At 42.3% G+C, this 25,798-nt stretch overlaps 1 protein-coding gene across 1 annotated transcript in view; it reads left to right on the top strand.

The window, feature by feature from the left end:
* The first annotated feature begins 6,434 nt into the window (after window positions 1-6,434).
* PALD1 (phosphatase domain containing paladin 1) overlaps window positions 6,435-25,798 on the top strand; it is a 966,838-nt gene continuing 947,474 nt past the window's right edge. Inside the window, exon 1 of the mRNA XM_069240368.1 lies at window positions 6,435-6,689. Coding sequence (XP_069096469.1) covers window positions 6,457-6,689 — 233 coding nt within the window. The 5' untranslated portion in view covers window positions 6,435-6,456. The remainder of the gene's footprint in view (window positions 6,690-25,798) is intronic.

Below are 25,798 nucleotides of genomic sequence, written 5' to 3'. Positions count from 1 at the left end.
TTGTACAAACCTTTAAAAAAGGCCAATCTTAACCAAAACTGGTTCTGTAATAGGATTTGTCAAATGTTTATTTGCAACTCCCACAATCTGAACTGTCTTTCTTGACAAGGGCAAATCTGGAACCTCTGCAGATCTCACTGTTGAGGGTGTAGCTCCAGTATCAACCAGAAAAGAAACCCTGCGACCATGCACCTTTACCGTAACATAAGGACCTTTCTGATCCACTTCTAATGATGCAGCTATCACACACTCTTCCTCATCTGAACTGACAGCCACACGTCATTTATTACATTCTCACTGTGTAAAGGAAATTGGGGTACTGCATTGTTACTTTGATTTACCCTCTGACTTTTGACCACTTGAGAATGCATCATCTGTTGCGGATCCATAGGGCTCTGTGGTATTTGCAATTGTCTAGGCATTTCAATTTGTTGTGCAGGCACCATCTACACTTGTGGCTGTATCTGCTGTAATTGGGGTATCTGTACTTGTTGTACCTGCGGTTGTACATTTCGCACATGCTGCCTTGGTTGCAAGGGTTGGAAACCCTGCATCGGATTTACATTTTTCTGGAAATTTTGACTTTGACCTCTCATTCTTGGTTCTCTCTTATTCTGAAAAGTTTGACTGTTGAAAAACACCTCTATGATTTAGCATTGGGAACTGACGTTTCCAATGTCCAATTGCTCTGACATAACAAGGTAACATTATTTTTGTTCTTCTGCTCCCCTTGCATCATCCCAGAATTCAAATCTACACCTCGGATAATAATTGGAAGTGTCATTCCACCACGACCTCTAACTCTGCCTTGGTTCTGAAAAATACCATTTCCCTGCTGTTGCTGCTGCTGAAATTTTCCCTAAATCCCTGTCTGTGCAGCCACAATCTGCATCACCATGGCTTTCTCTTTCAACTTTCTCTGTTTCAATTCAATCTCATCACTACAGCATTTCGCCTACTGCAACACTGCATCAATCAGTTTTGCTTGCCAACAAATCAAACGATTCTTGATCATCTGGCTAATTTCTGGTCTCAATCCTTCAACAAATCTGAACACAAAATGAATCATGTCTTTCAGCTCGATTGTTTCTATGCCACTGTAATGTTTAAACACTTCAAACAACCTTTCATAGTATGCATGAATTGATTCTTTCCCTTCCTGAGCTGTTCTATCTATGCGTTGCCAATCAATGTTTTTCAGGGAAATTCTTGTTTTCAGGAACTCAATGACCTTATAATAATATTTCATGACTTAAGGAGATGGTGCGCCTGTTGTCTGATCTCTTTGTGGCTCATTTGTTGGCCACCCTACACTCCTCTTGCATTAAACCCATAAATCTGCTGGAACAACTATATCTAAAAGAGTGTTCAAATCCTCCAAAGGAATTTCGCAAGTTTCACAAACCTAACTGTCTGCTGGTACCATTCCACTTGTTTCTCCCTCAACCTGGGGTAGTCATATGTAAATGACAAAATGTCACTTTTGCTCCAAGGGACATGTACAAAATTCCCTCCTGGAATCTCTCTCATTGGCAAAACTTTTACTGGTCCTCTAGTTTGTGTTACATCTACAGGTGGAGTGTCTGAACCTTTTCTCAGCCTTTCTCTTCTCTTGACCCATCTGCCTTCCCATTTTTCTAATGCTCTCCAGATTTGTACTCTTTCAAGTAACTCTCTAAGATGTGCTTTTATCCCTGCAGACCTCATGTGTTCAAAATCTTCAATCTCAAAATGTAATCTATAACTTCTCTTCAGGTTTTTTGTTTTCTTAAGATATATTTCATATTTATCCGCTAATTCCTGTAATTGCTGATGCACTTCAGCTGCTCCCTCTGTAATTAATGGACACAAATATCTCAACTCAGCTTTAGTATACGATTCAAGTCTGTTTACTCCCATTGGCCCTTCAAGAAGCTCACCTACTTCCATTGACAGCCTTGTTTTGTTTAAAACGTCCTTTCCTTTATTTTGACTCTCTGGGACTTTCAAAACACTCAAGTCATCTAACAATTTTGTTATTTCTTGTGCAGTCAGACATCTTAATAAAATATTATCAGGTTGTACACTCTGTAACTGCTGCTACATTGGGCTCACACATTGAGGAGTCAATGCTTTTAACTCCGGGCCATTGCATGATCCACCCATCCCAGAGTTTCTAATAGGAGTCAAATCTATTAAAGATCTTGACCTATTTAGAGTCTGTCCTATAGGCGACATTAACCTATTGTTTTTATTCCGACTTTGAACTTCTAGATTCTCTGCACTCTTTTTGTCCCCAGCATATAAAGGCACAATGTAATTGGCACTGATTTGCATCTGGGCTCCTGGTTTCTATATTCTGAGACTGCACTATTCCTGTATTCTGCATTTGTGGCAATAACAGCAGAGTCGGCTCTGTCTGAACTAATTTCAGCTCTGGTAAATTCTGACCAAAAGATACTACTAGATTAGTAGTTGTTTTCACAATCATTACATCTGGATAAATCGCAGGAACATTAATTTCTGGTATCTGTCTATTGTCTGTTTACTGATTGAAGCTACTTTGCATCAGAATTTGCACCAAAGAACTAGTCTGTTCTGAGCTCTGGTTCACGTTAAGATTAACCTGTACGGAACTCTCAGTTGTGTTATGGTCACTCTGGACTGAACTCTGTGTTACTACAACTGGTATTGGTGCAGTAGGATTTGTACCACCTTCTTCAGACACATATGGTGGAGGACAATTTCTGAAAATCTGTGTAATAAACTCATCATCGTCTGACTCTGCATCATTATTCAAAGACATTTCTGGTTCTTTAGATGTCTGCTCCTCAACTGCTGAAGAAGAACTCTTTTTAGACTTCTTTGAAATCTTATTTGTCTCTTTCCCACTGGCTTTAGACATTGCCGGAAACAATCTAACACCTTGTAAGGTATTGAGTCTCCACCGTCTCTGCTCACTATCCCATCTAGCTTCTGCTAGTGACTTCTCTGCCCTTCTCATTCTTCTCTCAAATTTCATTGATTGTTGCTGTCTATCTACTAGCTCCCAGATGGCTAAAGCTTCGAACTGAGCTGGTCATGGTGGAGGTCCTAGACCATACATCACCTGTCTGAAATTCGCCAAATTCGCAAATTAAATGTACCATTTTCAGGAAACGCTAAGCAACCTTTCCTGTTTGTGATTTTAATCCAGTGTTTTAACCAAAGACATGTTCCAGTGCCTTTCTCCTCAATCACGATATATGCCAGTGTTCCTTCTGGGGGACACATTTCTCCTTCCATAGTCAGAATATACTCATCTCCTATAAGGGCACTTTTAAAAGCTTTGAAAAACTTCAACTTTAATCCCACAATCTTTTCGGCTCCCTTCTCGTCTAATTGCACTTCACGGTTGTCCACCAGTCCGTGTGTGACCCTTCTCACTAACCAACCTATCCCAGCACAGCACAAAAAATGACATCACAGTTACACACAGCGGCTGACAAAGTCTTGCAGCTTGTCTTCCTAAACTCAAAAACACTCAAATTAATAATTTTGCATTAGTTTTGCGAGCACTTCATCAAACCCAAAGAAATCAATTTGTCTATTTCCTATAGGTAGGGTAATACAATCGCTTCAGGAAGCTTATAAATTTCACTGTCGGCATCTCTTGCAGCTATTCTTCTTTCTCATTTCCCAAGATTTGCAAGCAAGATTCGACCTCCACATTTCACTCTCAGCTGATCAATGGATACTGCCCTGGTGCAAACAGAACTCTCCAAATCTCAGTTGGAAAAACTCCAAGCATTCAATTTAACTCACAAACTCGACTTACCAACCATGCTCGAATGGTCTAATAAATAGACATATTAAAATAAAAATAAGTGTCTCATTACACTTTCCCAATATACTCCGGAGTCTTAAACCTATCCTGTCAGGTCCGTCTTAGCAACAATCACGTGGACAATTTTCCTCGAGCACCAAGCACCACACACATGTGAAGTTCCCGGACTTCCCTACTCACATACTTCAGATTACGCCAACTCTTTCTTAAACATTATCTTCTTCTGTGGTATGCCAACTCCCCTCCAGCTCCCCTAAAAACTCACAAACAACTCATTCAAACGCAAATTGGCTAAAGCTGTGCAAGCGCATAATGTACTTCATTCAATCTAACAACAGTACGCTGAGAACATACCCTACCAATCTAGGCAGTCTCCAAGAACCGGGGAAGGTCAATTTGGGCTTTTAGAAATTCATTTTGTCAAAATAGTACAACATTAAAAAAAAAAACAATAATCAAACACACCAATTAATTTTCCATAGGTAGCAATGACATAATTTAAAGAGATGCTAACTAAACTCTGCATCCAAAACTACTGACGCAGAGAAACCCTAGCTATATTTTAGTCACAGGGGACTAGATGGTAGATTTCACACACTAGGTCGATGAACCGAACCAAATCTGCTTTAAAGAAGACGTCATCTGAAATACGCCATGGACATCACATTAAGCATTCCATAATCGATTCAAACATCAATACCCACACCAGTTTATTAAGAAGTCAATTATTTATTTCCCTAGATTAACAATGCTAAGGTCACAAAAATAATTCTCAAACTCAAATGATACATGTAGAGAAACAATAAAGGCTGATTAGAACGGCGGATGTATCTAAATTTAATCCTTGTGAAAAGACATTCCCTCAATGGTTATTACACAAAACCATAGCAATACAATCGAAGCAAGAGAAATTGAACACATTTGAAATATCAAAACAAAAAGTAATCAATAACTATTCATGAGTATGAGAGTTACAACTCACTAACCACTGATTAGCATCAGCATGTCGGACTTCATGTTAAAGTTTTAGTAACATGAATTTGGAAAACATATAACTATGGCGCTATCAAAATTAGCAGCAGTATTAAAACATTTTGCAGTTGGTACCTGAAAAACAAAAGAGAAATAACAATTCACAGTTCATACATTTACTCAATCTCTATGGTAAACAGCAATATCATCTACCTCGTCAGGGGGAGCAGCGACAGCAGACACCAGCATCAGGACAGGAACAGGTAGCATCAGGAAAAAAGGTATGGGAGATGGTTTAGAATTTGGACTATAAGATACACTAAACCATCTAGGCATAAGTTCAATATTGGTCAGACATGAAATGATAAAGTACCAGAATGTCAATAGACTGCCTGGCAAAACATGAAATGTCAAAGTGACAGATCACAATAGTAAGGGTGACTCACCAAAAGAAGACCCCAAACCAATGGTGACTGAACATTAAATTAAACTTATTAAATGAAAATGATTGGATAAAGTATGAGGTGAGAAAGTTATAACCAATCAGAGCGTTAACAGATATCAAAATTATATAAAATGTTAGCTCTAGTGCTCTTCTATTTGCTGTTATTTCCATTGACGGAATCTAAACTAATACAATTGTATCTTGAGCTTCCTCTTCTCCGGCTTCATCTGTGGACTTATTGTTGCTCCACTGGAATATGATGTTACAGGACAATGATTACAAAATATGGTAACAATTCTCCTCACACCATTTCCTCAAGGGAAAACACATGAATTAGAAACATGGATACAGACAAATATGCAAGCTGAATGAATAAAGCCTGTTAGACAGAGGAAATGTACTGGTATACTAGAAACATATTTATACTGATAATATTACACAATGGCCTTGTTCCTGCTTCAGACTCAGCAGAGACCACAATTTCACACTTAATTTCAAGCATTTATTTTAGCAAAGAACATGCTCTTAAAGAGACAGAAAACGTTTTAATTCCAGTGTCAGTATTAGAAAACATGTACAGGTCTTTTTGCACTTTTTTAATTTTTACATAAATCGAACGTTACAGTGTGGAGTACAAAGCATGTCATACTAAGTATGTCTTTGTGGTTGGTTATATGTAGCTGTGTATACTGCGGAAGCCCTCGCGCTTTTTATGTATACACAGTAGCTCATACAGCCAGGGTATCTGCTTTGGATTCTGGGACACGTAGACCTGGTTAGTGGCACAACTAAACTTGAGGGGGTCCCCCTTGCAAAGTACCTTGAGGGGGCCCCACCCCTGGACCCAGTCAGGGGCCTATCGCACGTGCACAGTGGTGTTGAGGGCCCCCTTTGAAACTTGCCCCCTCCCCACCTCACTGCGGGGACCACGAGGCCTTTGTTACGCCACTGGTCCTTATTGTATAAGTGTTACACATGACTACATGTCCAGAATGCAAAGTAAAACAGTGGGCTGAATGAGCTACTCACGCATGGCCATTGGACCCCGAAACGTGAAAGCTTTGTAGTGCGTGGCACGACCCTTCTCATTCATTCTGAAGGGGTGCGGAAAGATGAGGGCTTGGAGTACACTACACATCACCTCAGTTAATGCTGAGGTGGCAGATAGCAGTGTATTCCGTACTCGTTCCATCACTCCCTTTATTTCTGCTTTGCTCCCCTCTTGTTGCCGAGCATGAACAGCTGCCCATGGAGCGGCAGTCCGCGCATGCCCAATGCGTCCTCAGTGCTCCTGCCAGACTCCTGCAATCTTGTGAGGCTGGAGGGAAGCTGGGCTACCGCGGTAAAGAGGAGAGAGCGTTCTCAGGCTCCGTGGGCGCGGGAAGGAGAGAGCAGGACACCCACGCCCAGACTATCAGCCTCGCGCCGAGGCCCCCGAGCCATGCAGCAGCAGCCGCCCCAGCCCCGGTGAGTACCGAGGAGGAATTCTGGTGTCTTCGGGGAAGGTGGGGTTCTGTGGAGATGGAGGAAAGGGAACCCCCAGCCCCCTTCTCTTGTTGGTATGGACGAGCCGCTGGGTCAGATCCACACTCGGGGGCGACTCCGAGGTTAAGTGAGGTACCGCTCCAGTATTTCTCTCTGTGAGGATCGCACTGCAGCTAAAACAACCCGTCTTGCAAAGTTTGGGAGGATGGCAGTTCGCAGACAGGATCCTACGACACTTGGACATTTTTGCAGGGAGTTACTCTTTTGGTGGGGGTGGGGAGAGAAAGTTTAATAATAGCGCTCCTTTGTATTTCCAGATCAGACGGTTTAAAAGAATGCCTTATCCAAAATCTCACGAACATGCTTTGTGCTTGAGATAGATTGGTAGGGGTATGGGCCAGTGCATAAAATGTACTTCCTAAAGAGGCTGGCATAAATGAGGATTGCCAGTTTCGGGGTAGATAGCCAGTATTTTGTGGGGGGAGAAAACGTTTTTCCTTTTCACCTCCAGTCTCGCACGCCACTGACTTGCCCACCTCTCGCAAGAGAAACATCGTATGATGAGCTGTTCAGAATATTTCCCTTTCTGTATTAGTCTCTCTTCCAGGCGTTGCTTTTCAGCTATTCGAACGTGCATTAACTGTACACAGTAAGGGAGGTACTGTTGGCCTGGGTACACGTTGCCTGCATTCAGCCTTGAAGCCAAGAGAGGCAGGATGGGCTGGCTGTTTGATACAGTTGTTTAGGAAGGCATTATATACACGTGTATCGCTCTCTTTCTCTCTAGCACCCAGGGCTTCTACTTTCCGGCTGTCAGGAAATCATCGTTTATAATTCTAGCATCCACGCTGTTAAGAGATCGCTCGTTGCTCCTTATCACATCTAAATAACGTAACACGTTGAGGTTTTGGACGTGCATTCTGGTACATGTCTTGATTTCACCTATAGCACTACATTTATGACTGGGATTCACTGAACTCACCCCTGACAAAGGGTTTGAGAGCTCGGTATTAGTCGGAACTGTTATGAAAAGGTCCGTTAACGCCTTACTGCTGCAGAGCACAACACTAGATCTGTCCTTTATTGTTTCCTCAGATTCAGAAAACGTTACATTGGAATGTTGAAGGGAACAGGCAGTTATGAAGTTGCAGGTGTCATTTTCCAACGGGCGCATGATTGTTTTCCAAACGGATGTAAAATTATAACAAACATAAATCCTTGTAGATAATTTGAAGCTTGAAAGGCTGGGAGGTACTCACTGCCATGGAGGGTTTGGGTAGACTGACAGGAGTAATAACGATATTCCATGCTGCTGAACTAAGTAAAACGTGCCTCATGTCTGTCGTGGCACTGGCAGAAGATGATGGCACAGTCACCCTTCAGTAGACTGACGAGATAATAAAACCGGTCGCTCCTTAAAAGAGGGCATCCTGACGTCCCCACTATAAACAAAACAAGCATGTGCTGGTAAAACAATCCTTATGAATCTGTAGTTCATCGTACATAAATCTGATATCTCTGGGATAGGTTACACCATGCAGTGCTTTTTAATTATTTATTTAATTATAAAGTCCCACAATTTTTCTTTGGAGCCTGTTGCTGAATGCCAGGGTCGCGGAATACCAAGGCTGTATAGCTTACCTCTTACCTCATTCTTGAACCACACAACAATTGCTGTCTCTGTCTCAGCCTTGCACGTTTTTTCATCCATTTTCACTGTCTTCCCATCTGTCTTTTTCTCCTTCTTTCTCTCTGTTGCCCTGGGTCGAAGTTTAAGGATGAAAACTAATCCCCATTCCCCAAACATGAAGTACAGTTGTCCACCACATATAACCACTGGCACAAAACGTAATCACTGGGACTGTGTGTATATGGGACAGTCTTAGTACAAAAAGTGCCAAAGAGAAGGCATAGTGGTCACCATATGCTTTAAATATGGAAAATCATTTAGCTAACATATTTGCCTTGTCTGGTTTGCAGTATTTGACTTTAACTTTAGCAGTTGGTCTGGTAAAAAAAAAAATATATATGTTGTACAGAGAAACTTTAATGATTAGTAAAATCCTCGGCAAATGTAGGAGTTCTCTTACCCTTTTGAACTGTTTTCACTCCATGCTCACGATAGCTTAATGCCAGCCTTCTTAGGTCATCAACATTACTTTTTGTACTGTCTTTGTTCCTACGAGAAACTCCAACATGCTGATGAACTTACTATAGAAGACACATCGCAGGCATCCAGCGCAGCCCAACCTGTGCCACACAGCTATCTCCTGCATGCTTCTCTACAGCACTTCCCATTTAGAGACAATACTCTTTCTTCCTACAAGGCATATTGGACTAAACACAACGCTCACTGCAGCCATTCTACCATATGCCACACATGGACACATTAGACGAAACTCAACCACACAGCCAAGAAGAATCAGGTGGGTCATTTAGTTGCCTGCCACAGTATCCTAGCAAACTTGCTGCAAAAACTCTGAATATATATATCCCCAACTTTCCACGTGCCCACCGCCAGGCAATTTGCTTGTCTAGCTATCTAAAAAGTACATATGTAACCAGTAAAACCCGCAGACTTAATGCAAAAACACTAGTGTCATACAGTATTATTAGTTCAATAAGTAAGTCAATGAGACCTAACCTAGAGTAGATCCAGAACACAATGCCAGTCACATGTTGTGGCAAGCAGAACTTTTCCGCTCTCTAATGGTAGCCTTGGAAACGTTATGATGCTTAATCAATGGGTCAATAAGCTAACTCAATGTTATGTCCAAATTACCATAACTTAAGACAGACACAGACTTTCTCTCTCTAAAGTTCACTAACACATATGCAGATCTCTTGAACACAACAATCCACAGAAAAATAAACTACTCATTTGCTCACAGTGATGGAGATGCTGTTGCAAACACATGCACACAATCTGACTCTTTACCTCTCTCTCTCAACACACACACACACACACACACACACACACGTGTCCCCATGCCCCCTCTTACTGTATGGGTATAGTGCATACCTACCCTGTGAACACTAAATAAGTGTACTATTTGGAGATGATACATAATTGCGTAATCAAGTGGTGGTTTACACATTTTAATTACAGAATTACATTCGATCTTGCATACTTAGAAAGTTAGGCCCAGGCAGATTAAGTGCTTTGTGTAGAATCACACAATTTTCAGTCAAGTACTGAGGCGAGGATTAGAGTCAAGCTCCATATGTTTCCAGGGCCCCGGCTTATACACTGGCCCGCATCCCCTCACATTCATTGTTTAAGAATTGTCTCGCTGTAGCTCTATGCTTCTGATGGCCTACAGTGTTAGATTGAACTGGCACTGCTCAGCAGAAGTGCTGGTTCTAATCCTTTAGCCTCTCTCCATATTTGTTCTTCTCTGGGCATTAACTGTTATTCCATTAATGATCTTTGACAAAAGAAATACCAGTCGACTACTTAGATAATGTTTTTGTTCCATTCAATTGCAGGTTTTCTGGGGGGACTATTGAGCATTTGCGTCCCTGAGGAGAAAATTCAAACAAAATTCTGAAGGGTGAAAATACCATGTGACGCCAATAAACACCACTAGTGGCCAGAAAGATCAGTCCTTGAAAAAATCGCCCACTCTCTATAGCAAGTCATTTATTTTTGTCAGGTTGAGCTGTTTTTAGGACCTACTTGCCACCTCTGGTTTGGCAAAGAACAGGTGTTCTTTTTAGTGAGAAAGTAAAGGAGCAATAAAGATACCTTTAAATCTTGTTCTTGTCACATTTGCTCTGTGTTTAGAGCCAGCGTTTAAAAGTCAGTTTTTTCTAGGGGTGAGCGCAAAGCACTCCGCCCCTCTTCTAATCTCTCTTTAGGGGGATTTTAACCACGCCCATGTTATGTCAGTCAATTTCATTGATTCATGGGCTTTCCTTTTAATATCCACTTGTTTTCATTCGTGAAAGGCATGCATACGTCATGCCGTATCTGGTGTTTAGCACTCCTCGAGAGCACAGGTAAACTACTGGAAACATACGAGGCTCTGTGTTTTCTGTATGGTTTCTGGACTACTTTTTCTCTTTATTCTGCAGCGCAATCGTGCTGTGTTTTTACAGCGTTTTTTTTTTCTTTTTCTTTTCCTTTAATGTGCCAAGAAAAGTCCGGTTAGGAGTATACAACGATAATAGCTCAAACTCAACGTAATGCGAGACCCAATGCATTGCAAATGCTTGTCATTTTTCATTCTGACTGCAGAGTTCCAGGATTTCGTAATGTGAACTGCCTGACCGGCTGTAAAAAGTGTAAAATGAAAGGCTGTAGGGTGTCAGGTTTTTCTTAACACTCAACTTTTAAATAGCTAAGCCAACTGTACAAACATTTTAAAATATGTCTGTAGTTGTGAAAGATAATTTTTTTGTTCTTCAGTTTGATGAAAAAATATTTTAATAGGATGAAAACAAATCAAAACACTGTACTTGGTGATGTGCAAATGATAAATATGTTTTCTGAAACCCAATTTTCACAGATTATTGTTAATACACTATATAGTTTTATCAGTAAAGCTGCACGTTAGTGGGAATGGTTGTAGGCATTTCTTTGAAACTTACTGTCTGTAAATGACAGTTTGCTACCACATCATGTTTTAGTAATATATTTATTAAAAGTTAGTGTTTAAACATAATTCGAGAAACACGCTTGCCCTGATGGCAATGCTATTCGTAAACTAAGAGACAAGCCGTGAATCATGTGTACCCTATATGTGAGCTAAGTTCTTATTGTACATGGAGCAGACATTTAGGGCCTCATTATGGCCCTGGTGGTCTTGAGACCACCAGGGTTGCGGTGGTGGTCTGACAGCCGCCAAAGACATTGTCTCACCGCTTTGGCGGTAGTCTGACCGCCACATTATGACCGTGGCGGTTGCGCCACAGTCGGACCGCCAGCACTGCTGTTTTCCCTCCTGTAGTGGGACTGACGGTGCTGGCGGTCCTAATCCGCCCTGGGGTTTACGACCCCCCTCTCTGCCGGCTTTTACATGGCGGTTGCACCACCATGTAAAAGCTGGCGGAGTCTGGGTTCAGGGAGCCACATGGGGGCCCATGCACTAGACATGGGCAGTGCAAGGGCCCTCAGGGACAGCCCGGTTGCGCTTAAGCGCGACGTGTGCTGTTGCATTCTACGCACCGCTACATTGCCGCCAGCTCAATTATGAGCTGGCGTCCCTGTTGTGGACTGTTCCCCCGCTAGGTCCTTGGGTGGCTGACCCAGCAGGGAACTAGTAATGGGCCCCTTGGGGAGGCAGCTGCATTGGTGGGAACCCGACGGCTTGAGTTTGGTGGGCGGCCGTTTCAGACTGCCAAACTCATAATTACCCCCTTAGACTATTTAATAAAACAAAATAGTATTTTTGTACAGCAGAAATGCTGAACTCACATATTTGATGGTGCTCTCATATGTGAGAATGATTAAAAAGGCGACTCTGTAAAATAAAATATTTTCCTAGGATAGCACAACTTGAGACCCGTTTATGGGTCAAGTACACTACAGTTAGATCGACTAGATTATTCAAGTTACTCAACCTGTAGGTCTAGTAACATTTTAATGAATTTTCAAGGCTTTAAGTTGCAATAGGAATCTTCTAGAAGTTAGTTAATACGATTGTAGTTAATGTCCAAAAACTAGATCCATATGAAATTTTTGCTGTTAGGTAACAATGTGAAATTCAGAAATTTAGTGTTGTGGGAAATTTTAAATGTTTTTGCCTTTTTTACACAACACAAAACTCTGTTTGATTTTGAACCATAGGATTCTAGTTAGCTTAGAAAACATCTCACAAACTACTTTTCTGTCTGTATCGTGAATGCTTTTTCTATGGAAGGTGTATTCTCTCACGCAGTTTTCATGAGATACCAGCCAACAATATTTTATGTATTAACATATCCAAAATTGTTTATATCATTCAAGAAAAATAGTGAATTTCACACAACCCTATCAAAAACATATGTCACAATGAGATCCAGTCAGAACCATTTGTACCAACTCAACTGATTTAAAGACATAATAAAAAAAATACCACACTGAAATTTATATTATAATAACTGCAGGCACAGTTTTCAGAATTGGCAATTGTTTTTCAATCTTAGTAGCTATGTTGATAACAGCGTAGTTCTTGAAGTGTGCTCCTTGCGCACACACACTCACACTGGAGAGTTTAATATCTCATGTTGCTGTTGTCGGGTTTACTTAAGCAAGTGAACCTAACAGGCTATAAAAAGTACCTGCACGTGTCAATGGAACTTTGTATCAGGGGTTAGAAATGCCTCTAAAATATTACCTTTTCAAACAAGGCTGAGGGCACGGAATTGTTATTTTGTAGGTGTGTTTCATAATTCGAAATTAACTAATTCTAAATTGAATTGATATAGCGGTTACTACAAGTAGCTGGCCTGATGTATCAAAGGGCTTTACCCATTATGTGTATTTGGACAATGTTTAAAGCGCTCACAATTTGTATGGGTGTACTGAAACAGAGTGAAATGGCTACTTGACCACTACCACACTGTTGGGATTTGTTGTTACGCGTGGATTCTATCCTGTTACATCTGTACATCGATGTAAAAATATTTTGCAAGTGTATTCTGTGTTAGGAAATGTAAAAACGTGAGGCCCTTTGACTCTTCTGAGGGCCTTGTTCGCACTTCTATACAACTTCCTAGATGAAATAAGTAAGCTAAGATTCGAATTCAGTTGACATGGTTCAACAAACCAGAAAGCACCTCAGCTGTCAGAAAAGATGTTCCAGTAGCTTATATTTTTGGACACAGGAAATGAAAGTGCAAGTTTAAAGAGAGGGATAAGTAGAGCAAAGATACACCTAATGCAAAGAGCTAATGTATTGCAAATATTAATCAAGCTTATGGGAAACGTTGTGAGTTAGATAGACTTAAAACCGCTGTGAGCCTAAAAGCATAAGGGTGCTATGGAAACAAAAGTAGCCATCTTGGAATTCAGAGTCTGGTTCCCAGACGGCTTGCGCACTCTTTGGTAATCTCTTTTTTAAAACGAAACATGTTTGTAGAGACGCGCCAGAATATAAAAGTAATTAAAATACCAAAGCAACTTTCAACATTGAAAAGGGGAACTAACAAAATTAATAGGCCGTGTCATGATAATTTTTTTTCAGAAGTTAGATATTTTTAGGGAAATAATTCCATTGCCTCTCCCAGGCTTCCATCCCCTGCCCTGGGAGCTCATTGTGCTGCCGTTTAATCGGCTCCTGTGTGTTTTATTGATTTTATTTTTTTAATTTTGGTTCTTCTTTTCTTCTAAGCTATTATTACCCAGTTATATGAAAATGCCATTAAAAAATCAGTTTTATTATTGCCTGCAAAGCTGAATAAAATAGTTTGTATCCAATTTCTGTTAATTATTTACTTCATTATGATTGTTGTTAGGACAAAAAGTCCTCTACATGGTTTAAGGTGTGTACCCGTGCCCTGTGTGGTCGCCTGGAACCCTAATACTGATTTTTGTGTAATAGGTAAACAAGGATCCCGCATGTGCCCCATGACCTAGGCCTGTCTCACGGATTATGTCTTTTTGTACTGGAAAGGGCACTCAGTGTTGCCATTGCAGTGATGGAAGGCTACCGCTTTCACCAGGAATTAAGCAGCACAAATGCAGTTGTGGCAGCACACCATGTAGTGAGAAGTAGTAGTGAACAGGACATTTTTAGCCTGTGTCACTAATGTGAGGCCTACAGGCTCACTCACCTTTTCAAAAGTACTGCTGCAGTGTGTTAGAATATGTAAGGGAAGTTTTCTCGGAGTGTTGTGGCGCTTACTGCCTAAATTCACTGTACACTAATCTGAGTGGTGCTCTAATAGGGTGAATACCTCTAAAAAGACCCTATAATCCAGCAACAAAAATTGTTTTTTGCTGAGAACATATAACATTACTCATAAGCACTCATTCAGCTAGTACAATAATCAAAAAACATCTTATACATGTATTATTTTTATAAATTGCCTCACACAATATTATGACATTGGGAATGAGTCACTAATTACACAGTTATAAGTCTAGTTGCCTATTCAATTCATAGCACAAATGTATTGTATAGTTTCAAATAGTGCACGCATATCCAAGTGATGGTCTTCTTGAGTCTTTGGTATCTGGATCTATACTACATCAGTCAATGAATATCCATCCACGTCACATCAGAAATTCAGTGTCCATTGAATATTGTATTCCACATGACACAAATTGTCAGTTAAATGTCCATTGACTTCTCTGTTCCACGTAACAACGGCCAACACGTGTTTCGTCAGGGAAAATTTCCCTTCCGACTTCATCAGGGCTACAATAACATACAACACAAAATATTAATTGAATATAGCTCTTCACTTTTGTTCCCACATTGCAGTGACCATGTGGTGTTATGTGGGTGACAATCCCATGCTTTTCAAAAACACAATTCAAGTTTACATTAAATTTTAATTAATCTTAAATAATACTAACTTCAAAAGAATGTGATACTCAGTGCCATACTAGGTGCGTAACTATGGTTCCATATTCTTAAAAGACATAGTGATAAGGTTCATCAGTGTCACAAAATGAAAAACTCCCCTCTAAAGACAGTACATGTGGAGTGCTGCACAGCGCAGGAGTAGTGACCCTGTACAGGACGTATGTATGCCTGGGAAAAGTACAGGACAGCGATAGAGGAGAACTGTGCAGCACATGTGGGAGTACTGCATGTGCTGTGAGTGTATGTATACTGCGTGGAATACATGACATGGAAGATGTACTGCTGTGCAGTGCTTGCCCAATGAAAGCATGCTGGATGTGTGTGTGCCTGCGTGAAGTATAATACATGAAGGGTAAAGTGTAGTGAATCGCACCAATAGTGAGTGCATGTTGGTATTTAGTATGCTTGCAAATAGCACTTCCTGGTATAGTATAGAAAAGCTTCAGTGCTGAACAGTGTGCACAGACCATGTGTGTACTGGAAGTATGTGCATTGATAACAGTACAATGCATAGAGGGATCAGGGCTGGGCAGTAAGTGTGCTGTCAATGTATACTGAGTAAGTGTGCCTGAATTTGTACAGTATTTTGAGTACCCTGGGTTCTATTTTGGGAAAGGTCTTCACAGTGAAGACATGAGGATTAAAGGAATTCCCCAGATAGATTTGGGCATTGCTGCATTTTTGTGAGCTGGGTTTGACAAACCGGAAGAAGGAGCCCCCCCCCCTTTTTTTTTTTTACAGCTCCAAGGTTGCTCTTTGATTCAGTGATAGATCACAAGGGAGGGGCCTGGTCACAGCTCAAGAAGGTAGATGGGGCTAACAAGGGAATGCATAAAGAGTGGGTTTGTAGATCGGTGACCTCATATGCCAGGAGGGGCAGCCATACTGTGAGCGCTTGCACAGGAAGTAGCTGTGCCTGAAGGTAAAGCGGCTACTTGGGCAGCATCCCCCAGTCACTGGGCAAGGAAATAGTGGCAGTGGAATCTCTATTATTAAACACGTGGACAGAGCATGAAAATTGATATGCATCCCACAAAATGCTCACTCACAGTTCAAAACCTGCAGAGTAACATATTACGTGCCCACTGAAAGTGCTTTGGTGCCTTGTCAGTTGTGGGAAGAGTGTCAACAATCCAATGCAATTGCAAAGGAGGTGGGTCCCTATTTAAGATAAAATGCTGAGTCTTGGACCCACAATCAGTACTGCAGAATGATCTTTTAGTATTAAGGTGGTAAGACAGGTTTAAATCATGCAGTTCTATAAAACATCACTGCACAATGTTTCATAAGTTGCTATGGAGCACTCTACACTTGTGCTACAAGTATAATAACATTTGGTACAGTAATCCAGTGTGTATCCTGACAAGAAACTATACAACCCTTTAAAAGCAAATATTTCATTTCCTGACATGGTGATGCTATTTTTGGTCAGGGCTTTGTGCTCCATATTGAGGTGAGCGTTCCAAGGAAGACCTTCTTCAGCCTGGTGATCCCTGGCGAGTAATGCTCTTGCTTGAGTAGTATCCTGTACATCCCAGGATGAGATTGACCACTGGCCAAATACCACTAGCCTTCAGTTCTATACTTGTGATGTATGACAGTGCGAGAGCCACTGCTTTGTTGACCAACTTCTATTGAATTTGGCTGAGATGCTTATATATATATATATGAGCGCAAATCCTTTTTCCTTGCATCACACACAACATTTCCATTCCTGCGCTCCACAGTAAAATAATCTGGATGCCAGAGAAGGATCTGTTTTGGGAGTAGCTTTACAGTTGACACAACACATATAGTTTTATACTACTCAGTCAAGCATTCTCTAACCTATTTTGTCTAAATGGCTGACACACCAGAGAAGTGTGAAACCGTATATTTGATTAACTTGCAAATCCTCTTTTCCTTACCATTTAGTTTTCCTATTCCACTCCGTGTGGTTATTCACATAATTGCTAATGAGACAACATGAATATAGGTTCCACAAGTGATAAAGGTAATGCATTTTTATCACTATGGTCAGGCAGACAACTCTTTAAGTGATCACTGAGACCCGGTTGAAGCTCCTATTATGGGAGGTGAGGGGCTGCCACTCTTAATTAACCAGCCTTCCCTGATCTAAATATTACTGGCATTTAGGTAAATGTGTGCATTACATATGTGAGTGATGGATGCTCTCGCTTTTACCTCAAAATCACGTCCAGTGCTTACTTTGTATGCTCATTTACAGGTGATGGGCATCTGCGTTTTCTTTTGGGGAATTGGACATATTGTTCATCTGACTTTGACTCAGATCAAAAGACATAAAGGCATAAAAGTTTAGATGAAGGAGCAAAGGAAATATATTAAAATAGTAACAAAGGTAGAAAGAAGGGATACAAAATAACTTGATAGAGTGAAATAACGAGACAGGCGGGCAGAGTGGTAAAAGAACATGAAGTAGAGCCTTATAATTTGGCAGGGCCAGTGGTGATCTCTTACGAATATTTTTGAGCCCCTGCAATTATTTATATATTACTCTAAAATTAAGCACTGCTAAGACGTTAAACTTCAAAAACATTCAGGAGCTTTAGGGTTAGAATGTGTTTGCCAGCAGAACAACGCAGATGCCTTTTTCTTTGTATTTTGCTTACCGATCCAAGATGGCAGATGCCACTCAGATCTGTAAGTAAAAAAATGATAATTGTTTTACATGAAGGTGCAAGTTTTAAAAAGGGCAGCAGGGTGGGGGAGCAAAGGAGGAAAAAGATGGGGTAGTGTGTGATCGAGGATGAGTGGGAAAAACAGTGCACAAGGGAGAGAGCAACAGCATTGTGACGCAGCAATAACCAATGGATTGGATGATGCAGACCTTAAAGGGCAGAGGGTTGGGGGGAAAAGAACTTGAGAGCGGAATCAGCACACAAGGGTGACAACAACATCAAAGACAAGTCGGACGAATCAAGAGGATGGTACAGAAGTTATCCTGTAGAGGAGGGATAATGCAAGCTATTGAATAAGAAGCATGGTAATGAGCAGGGGTGGCTCCTCCATTAGGGCGGAGGAGCACCGCCCCCTCGAGCAGCGGCAGCTGCAAAACCTTTACAAGAAAGCAATAATAAACTGCGTTTATTATCATTTTCTTGTAAAGGGCATAGGGCCACGGGGGTGACAAGCAGTGAGGGGGAGTGCACAGCTCTCCCTCTCAGAGTGCATGTGTGTTTGGCTGGTCGTTTTTGGCCGGGCAAACAAACATGTAGTAGGCTCTCTCTGAAGAGAGCATGCACAGGCTCTCAGTCTGCCTGGGCACTCTCAGTCAATCCTGATGCTGCTCTTAGCAGCGTCAGGATTGGGCGCATGGCAGGCTGGGAACCTGTGCCTGCTGCCTGTCTGCAGGAGAGGAGCAGCACGGTGGGGATGGCGGTGGAACAGGTAAGTGTTTTTTTTTTCGTTAATTCATTTCATGTTTATTCACCGCCCCGCCCCTTCTGCACCCCGCGAGACGCGACTGGTAATGACTGCCATTAAAGCCAACCCATAGGAAATAATGGGTGGGCTGTAAGCCTGCTATAAATTCTTGATTAGCCCAAGATACATCTTTTTGAGCCAGATATCTGCACTGTCTGGTAGGCTCGATATAAAAATGACGATGGGGATAATCCTGCTAACAATCAATTAATTACAATGTTAGATACTAATGTTGAAGCATTTGCAGGATCCTCTTAGGTGAACTAGAATACTGGCAGTTAATTCCTTTTTATCAAACTTTGTTTAGGCCCACGTGCAGCAGGCAGGACAATGTTGCAGGCCTCTCTTTCACAGCCTTTCAAGTTTCCCAATGCTATGAGAACAGTTTGTTGGCATGCTAATAAACATTGATGTCATTTTAATGGGGTGGACCGCTCTCCTTTGTGAAGGAAATGTAATACGTGATATTCCAGATACGTTGTTAAGGGCACCATTTCACTTTGCTCTGACACATGAGTCAGGTTAAATGTTGGTAATGGGACAAGAGTGTCAAGACACATTCAAACTAATGTAGGTTTGAATTAGGGATGCCTATTGGCTCCTTTATTGTATAGCCTCTATACAGTATACCTTGGCATTGCTTTGTAAACATCCAGGCGATTCCCTACAAAAACAGGACCACATCATATGCAATCTCTTCAGCATGCATACAACATACTCAACTTTGACCAAACCAGTATCGGCCTATAGAGGTCGCTGAATGAGCTGCACACATGTAATTGATCAATTCTTCTGGTTGCTAATAGTATGAAGAACGTGATATTTGGCAGGTGAAAAAACAAACAAATGTAGCAAGACCTGCTATTGCGTTCTAGTAGCTTAAGCTATACCATGCTTTATAATTATTTAAGATTCTGGATAACAGGCACAGGTTCTCCCAGATGTTATACCTCTTCTTTAAAGACTGGAGGTGGCACCGTAATCTTATTTTATTCATTGAGGTTGTACTCAAAATTATGCAGCCCTTCTGCGGAACCCTGTACTTAGATCAAAGTAATTTCGGTTTGCATATAATCAGGAGGCCTTCTGCTTTAGCCTGGATTTATTACAACCGAAAGTTTCAGGACAAATCTTTTGTTTACCAACAGCCACTCCCCGATCACAGATTCGTTTTGAATGTGAACTTACCAGTCATATTCTATTCTGTAAGACCGCATTAAAAAATATATTGCTACACTATCTGATTAAAATCCCAACAAGGCTCCGTTAAATCAGTGCTCTGAAATATATTACATGTGGAGAATGGGCTAAAAGCTAATGCCCGAGCTAACTGACTTTTTTTATTTTCGACTTGCCTCAACATCGATTGAAAATCCATCATATCTGGTAATGAAATCACTCATGAAATCTGAATTATTGTTGATCCCAGGCAAGGGCTTAGTTAACCACCCGCTATAACAGCTCAAGTGGGAGTACTACAGGAGTAGATTCAATTGTATTACTCTTCTTAACTTTTATCTTGGGCTCGCAGGTCAAGGCAAGTCTGAAGGGGAAACCATGACAGAGACTAAGAAAACATTAAAATGGCAAAGAAAAAAAGGTAGAGGCAAATTAAGTCACACCGTATAATGTAAAGAAAGTGAAGTTCAAATATTGAAAGTATGAAGGAAAAAGTACAAAGGACACAGGGAATAAGGAAAAATATGTAAAAGAAAAAAACAAAGGCACAAAAGAAAGAATGAGGGTGGCAAGAAGCAATGGAAGGAATAACGAAATAAATAAGAAAAATGAAAGGAGAGAAAGAAGGAAAACAGAAATTTATATTGATATAAAGAGGAAGACATAATGCCGGCTGACTGAAGGAAAGAGAAAAAATAATGGAAGGAACATAAAGATAAAAGATGCAAAGAAAGTGTGAAGGAACAACATGAGAATGATAAGAATAAAGGGGTAAGAAGAAGGATGGAAGCTAGAAAAATGTCAGATGGAATGAGTGGAGTAGACGTAATGAAAGATATGGAAAAAAATAAAATAGAAAATAACAAAACAAAGGAAAGGTGATGGAAAGAAGCATAAATAAAAAGAATATGGAAAGGATGAATAAGAGACATATGCCAATACTGATAAATGTGTAGTATTTGGTGGAATTCTTTTTAAATCTTTCTGTAGTATTTGCAATTTTGCACCAATTTCTGCAAATTTCCCCCAGGGTACAATTCCCATGGCACTTCTTAGGTAGAGTTGGGATCACTCACTTTACCTGCACATTTATTGCTATATATTTGTCAAACTGGGCAGTATTTTATTTTTCTGTCTTCTCCCTTGTTCACAGGAATACAGATTTAGCAGAATAGATAAAATGAAGTATGAGGATTTGCTAACATATTCATATAATATATTAACAAAACAGTATTTTTGGAAGGAGTCGTTGAATAGCATATGTAGAAAGAAAATTATTTCACACAATTTCTCTTATTTCCAGAAAGGGAACTTGGGGCAGGTCTGTGTCAGCAGACTTACAAACCGAGCATCTGCAGATTGTGCAGCTACAAAAGTGACTCTTTCTGCACATACTATGCTGTAGTCCTAGAGTGCTGACTGAAAGAAAATTACCCTTAAGTCAAATCTATGTAATAACCTGAAAAGACGCATGGACGTGAGGAAACACTGCTTAGATACAAGCAATTTATTACAGTTCAATCTAGAAGCAAAATAATTTTATTTGGTGTCTAAAAAGTTGCCCACTAAGGAAATTTGAATTTATTTATTATACAACTGTTTATTGAGTTACTAAATATAATCAGCTGTGATAGAATGAATGTATGCATTGTTTTTGATACTATAGCTTCTGAATTGCGAGAGCTAGCTACAACACGAAGATTGATAATGTTTTTGTGCCCCGCGTGATATGCTTGGCTACTGATTTTAATTCATTTTACTCAATAAAAAACATACATCTAGAAGTAATCGATTAAATTATGAGGCAATACGATGACGCAAAATCCTTGGGCTCTAATGTAACTTTTATGCAAACACAAGGTTACACTGTTTAATTTTTTTCACCTCTCCAACATCAGCAGGGGTGGGAATGACCTTCGAGTCTGTGCACCAAGGTCGAAATTAGATTAGCTGGAAGTGATTTTCAGGCGTTTTCGTTTAAGTCATAAAGATGCAAATATTTATGTGTAAAATAGAAGGATGAGAAAATAAAATTATTATAATTCAAATAAAGTTAAAACGTGAGGAGATTTTGAAACGGGGAGAGTACAACGAGTATAATTTTAAGGTAAGTATGGGATGAAAACATCCAGGTCCAGTGGAGCTGAAATTCGATAAACATACCAGCTCATAAGTCAGAAACTGCTAGGCTACGTCGAGATAAATCATGACAATAGTGACATTTTGTGGCCTTACTGTACAATGCAACTTCGTATTCTGGGGCGCAAACGAAGATTGAGTGGAAGTCCTCTGTAGCCTGCCACTCATGGGTTGGTTATATGGTGAATCCCGGTATTAATAAAGAGCAAGATTACTACCCTGGTTCTGCACATTTGTAGGGACTTTCCCTGGGCCTGCCGTAGAAGGTCTGGAACCATATGTACACTGCCCCTTTCCTGCTTGGAGTGAAGACATAGAGCCCCCAGCGACTTTCTCTCGCCATGCAAAATAGATTGGATTCCTAGTTGTTTCTTCATAATGAAAACACACTGTAGCGAGACTGGTAGGGCCTCGACAGAGTGCTGTGTATGCAAGCGCGCTGATCGCAAGCACACCACACAATTATGCTGGTACTTGCTGACTGACCATGAGGTCAGCCGGCCTTTTAATGTATAACTTCTGGGGCCAAAGCCCTGTCTCCATGACCTGGAGGCAACAAAGTATGGGAGAGCCTGGGTGACTCTGCACATCCCTCACAATTTTCAAATTGCAGCAACATACAGTTTGGCTACACCACAGAAGACAATGGAGAGAGAGGGAGAAAAAGATAGAGAGAGAGGGAGAGAGGGGGGAGAAAAACAGTAGAAGATGCCAGGGCACGAAATAGATCAACACAAGAAGTGTTTTAGCCGCTTACTAGATGTCGGATTGGGGCATAGGTTGTACTTGTCATTCCGCTCAGTCGGACTCTTCACAGGCTTTTCCATCAGCTCACATCGACTGGGTCGTTCATGGTCATGCGCGTTACACTCAGTGGTTTCGGTTGAGCATGCACTCTGCAGCCCAGCGGTGAGCCTTCAATTCCCCCATCCTCTTCATCATCCACTCAGGGCCAGGTGTCAATGCCACGGTCTGTCGGTACCACTCTGCGGAACCATGAAAATTACGAGTTACATGCAGTCTGTTCCGGCTGGCAGTGATCACGGTCCCTTCCACTTTCTTGACCACGCAGACATCAGGTTCATGGGGAGTTCGGAACTTCCATCCGGGATGACGACCTTTCAGAATAACCGGGTCACCCACCCTCAGATCAGGGTGTCGCGCTCATCGCCACTCACTGGCTTTTGTGTTAGTTTGTAGTCTCTTCCTCTGTGCCCCTGCCACATCTAGCGGGTCTGGCTGCCACTGCACATCCACCGGGATACAGTCACAAGGTGGTTTCTGGAATAGCAGGGCCCTGGGGGCACAGTCGGTGGTGCTGTGGGGCGTCTGCCGCTAGGCTTTCAAGAATTTATGCAGACAGAATTCGGCATCCTCCCCTTCAGCTACCCTTATGCGAAGGGCACGGTTGAGGGTTCTCATAAACCGCTCGACGTTTCCATCAGCCTGAGGCCACTGAGGGGTGTTCCGATGGTGTCTTATGGCTAACGACCAGAGATAATCCTGAAAATCTTGCTCATGAAATGGGGGCCCATTATCTGTTTGAACTTAATTTGGGAGACCTACTAGGGCAAATGTCTTCTCCAGTACCGGGCGAACATGTTCAAACGTGATGGAAGTGACCAGTTCCACCACAGGGAAGTGTGCGCAGGAGTTGATTATCACGGCCGTCAGCCGGCCATCCAGGAAGCTTCTGGAGTCCAAGCTTATTCAGGACCATGGTTGCGTGCTTGGTGGCTCTGTCATCACGAGGGGCCGGTGGTGGATCTCCTGCGGTTATGGTGCAAGGGTGGCACTTCCTCACGCTTTCGTTGACCAGGGCATCCATCCCTGGGAACCACACTTGGCTTCTGAGCCGGGCTTGGGTCTTTGCAGCCCCTTGGTTTCCCTGATGGGCCAGCTCCACTACCTACCTTGAAGAGGCTGCGGTATTACTAGCCATTGTCCTCGTAGCAGAATACCTTCCGAGCTCACTGACAACTCGGACCTCACCCTCCAGACCAGTTGCATTGCCTTGCGCTCCTCCGGGTCAAGTGCTCGGGTTCCATCCAGGAAGTGCTTCCACTGTCGAGTCGCCAACGCTTCCTTGGCTTTGACTATGACCGGGTGTTCTTGGGATGCGTCGGCAATCTCCGGTAACGTCGGGGCGGTGGGGCATACCAACTGGACCACCATGCTCACAAAACTTTCCATTTTCTCTTCTTCCTCCCCTTTTTGTTTGGGTAACAACGCCGGCGGGGGATGTCAGGACAAATAATCTGCCTGGTTGTTGACCCCTGGATGGTAGACAACATGGAATCTGTAGGGCTGGAGAAGTACCGCCCACCTCTCAATCCTGGGCGTGGCTAGTCTGGCTGTGCAAGCAAAGAGGGTCACCAGTGGCTTGTGGTCAGTAACCATGCAAAACTCATGCCCATATAGATATAAGTGGAAATGCCGACAGACCCACCTAATGGCAAGCGCCTAGCTCTGTTCCTGGAGCAAAACCGCACTGAGCCCGATGGGGCTGGCATCCACCACCACTTCCGTCCTTCTTAGTAGATGAAAATAGGCCATGGTCACTTTGTCCAACAGGGCTTTTTTGATGTCTTTGAGGGCACGGTCAGCCTCCGGGCCCCATTCCCACTTGGTGTCGGCTCTCGTGACCTGCCGAAGAGGTTCGGCCATGGTGGCTAGCCAGGGAATAAACCTCCCACAGCATGTGGCCATACTGAGGAAGCTCCGTACCTCTGTGGCGGAGTTGCGGTAGAACACAGACTTCGCTTTATGTAACTTTAGGCCGGCCTCACAGAGTCTTTGAAGAGTGGCTTGCAGACGTTGTTGGTGTTCTTCCAAAGTTTAGGAGAAAATGAAGATGTCATCACTGGGGGTGATGACACTCGCAGGTCCGGTCAAGGTTTCCCTTATGGTATTCTGGAACATTTCGGAGGCTGAGGAGACCCAAAAATTGAGCCTCTTATAACGGCAGAGCCCCACGTGTGGAAAAGGTTGTGATATTGTGGCTTTCTGGCTGTAGCTCCAGCTGGTGGTACTCTGAGCTCAGGTCAAGCTTGGAGAGCCAATGGGCTCCTTTGAGGTCCGCAGTGATGTCATCCATATTGGGGGTGATGTGACGCTCTCTCTTAATGGCCTCATTGGGAAGCCGCATGTCCACACAGAGGCGGACGGCTCCCGGTTGCTTTGGCTTTGGGGCAATCATAATGGGCGAAACAGAGGGCGTTGGGCCAGTGACCTTTTCAATAACCCCTAGTTCTTCTAGCATTCGGAGTTTCTGTTCAACAAGTGGTCTCAGATGAAATGGCACGTGCCGATGTCTCAAATCTGTGGGTTTGACCTTGGGATCAACATGCAACTGGAACTGCTTTCATTTGAGCTTGTCTAGCTCTTTAAAGTGCCCTGGGAATTCCACCAGCACTGCTTCTGTGTGGAAGTCATATAATTGATGCACAGAGAACACCAGCTCAAAGTCTTCGGCAGTGTGGCACACTAACAGGGTCCCCTGTTTCCCTCCGGTCACATAATATCTCACTCTGGTCGAGCTGCGGCTGCCGCTGATGTCTACTTCGATCGCCCCTATTAGGGGTATTGGGTCCTGGCCCCCATAGCTGTATATTTTCATGTGACAGGGCTTGATGAGGGGCAAGGGCGACAGCTTGCTGCACTGCTCCATGTCCATGATATTCACAGATGTGCCGGTGTCGATCAGCGTGGTTACTGGGATACCATTTATGGTCATGGTGCACATGGGCCGCGGCCTCTGTTGCTGCTCCGGCCTCCCTGCCAAAGAGGTGATGAAGATATCCTTGTCTTCAT

Source organism: Pleurodeles waltl, chromosome 6 (assembly GCF_031143425.1).
Source record: "Pleurodeles waltl isolate 20211129_DDA chromosome 6, aPleWal1.hap1.20221129, whole genome shotgun sequence".
NCBI lineage: Eukaryota > Metazoa > Chordata > Amphibia > Caudata > Salamandridae > Pleurodeles > Pleurodeles waltl.
The sequence above is the reverse complement of the archived record's forward strand: the minus strand, read 5'-3'. Positions and strand labels throughout refer to the sequence as shown.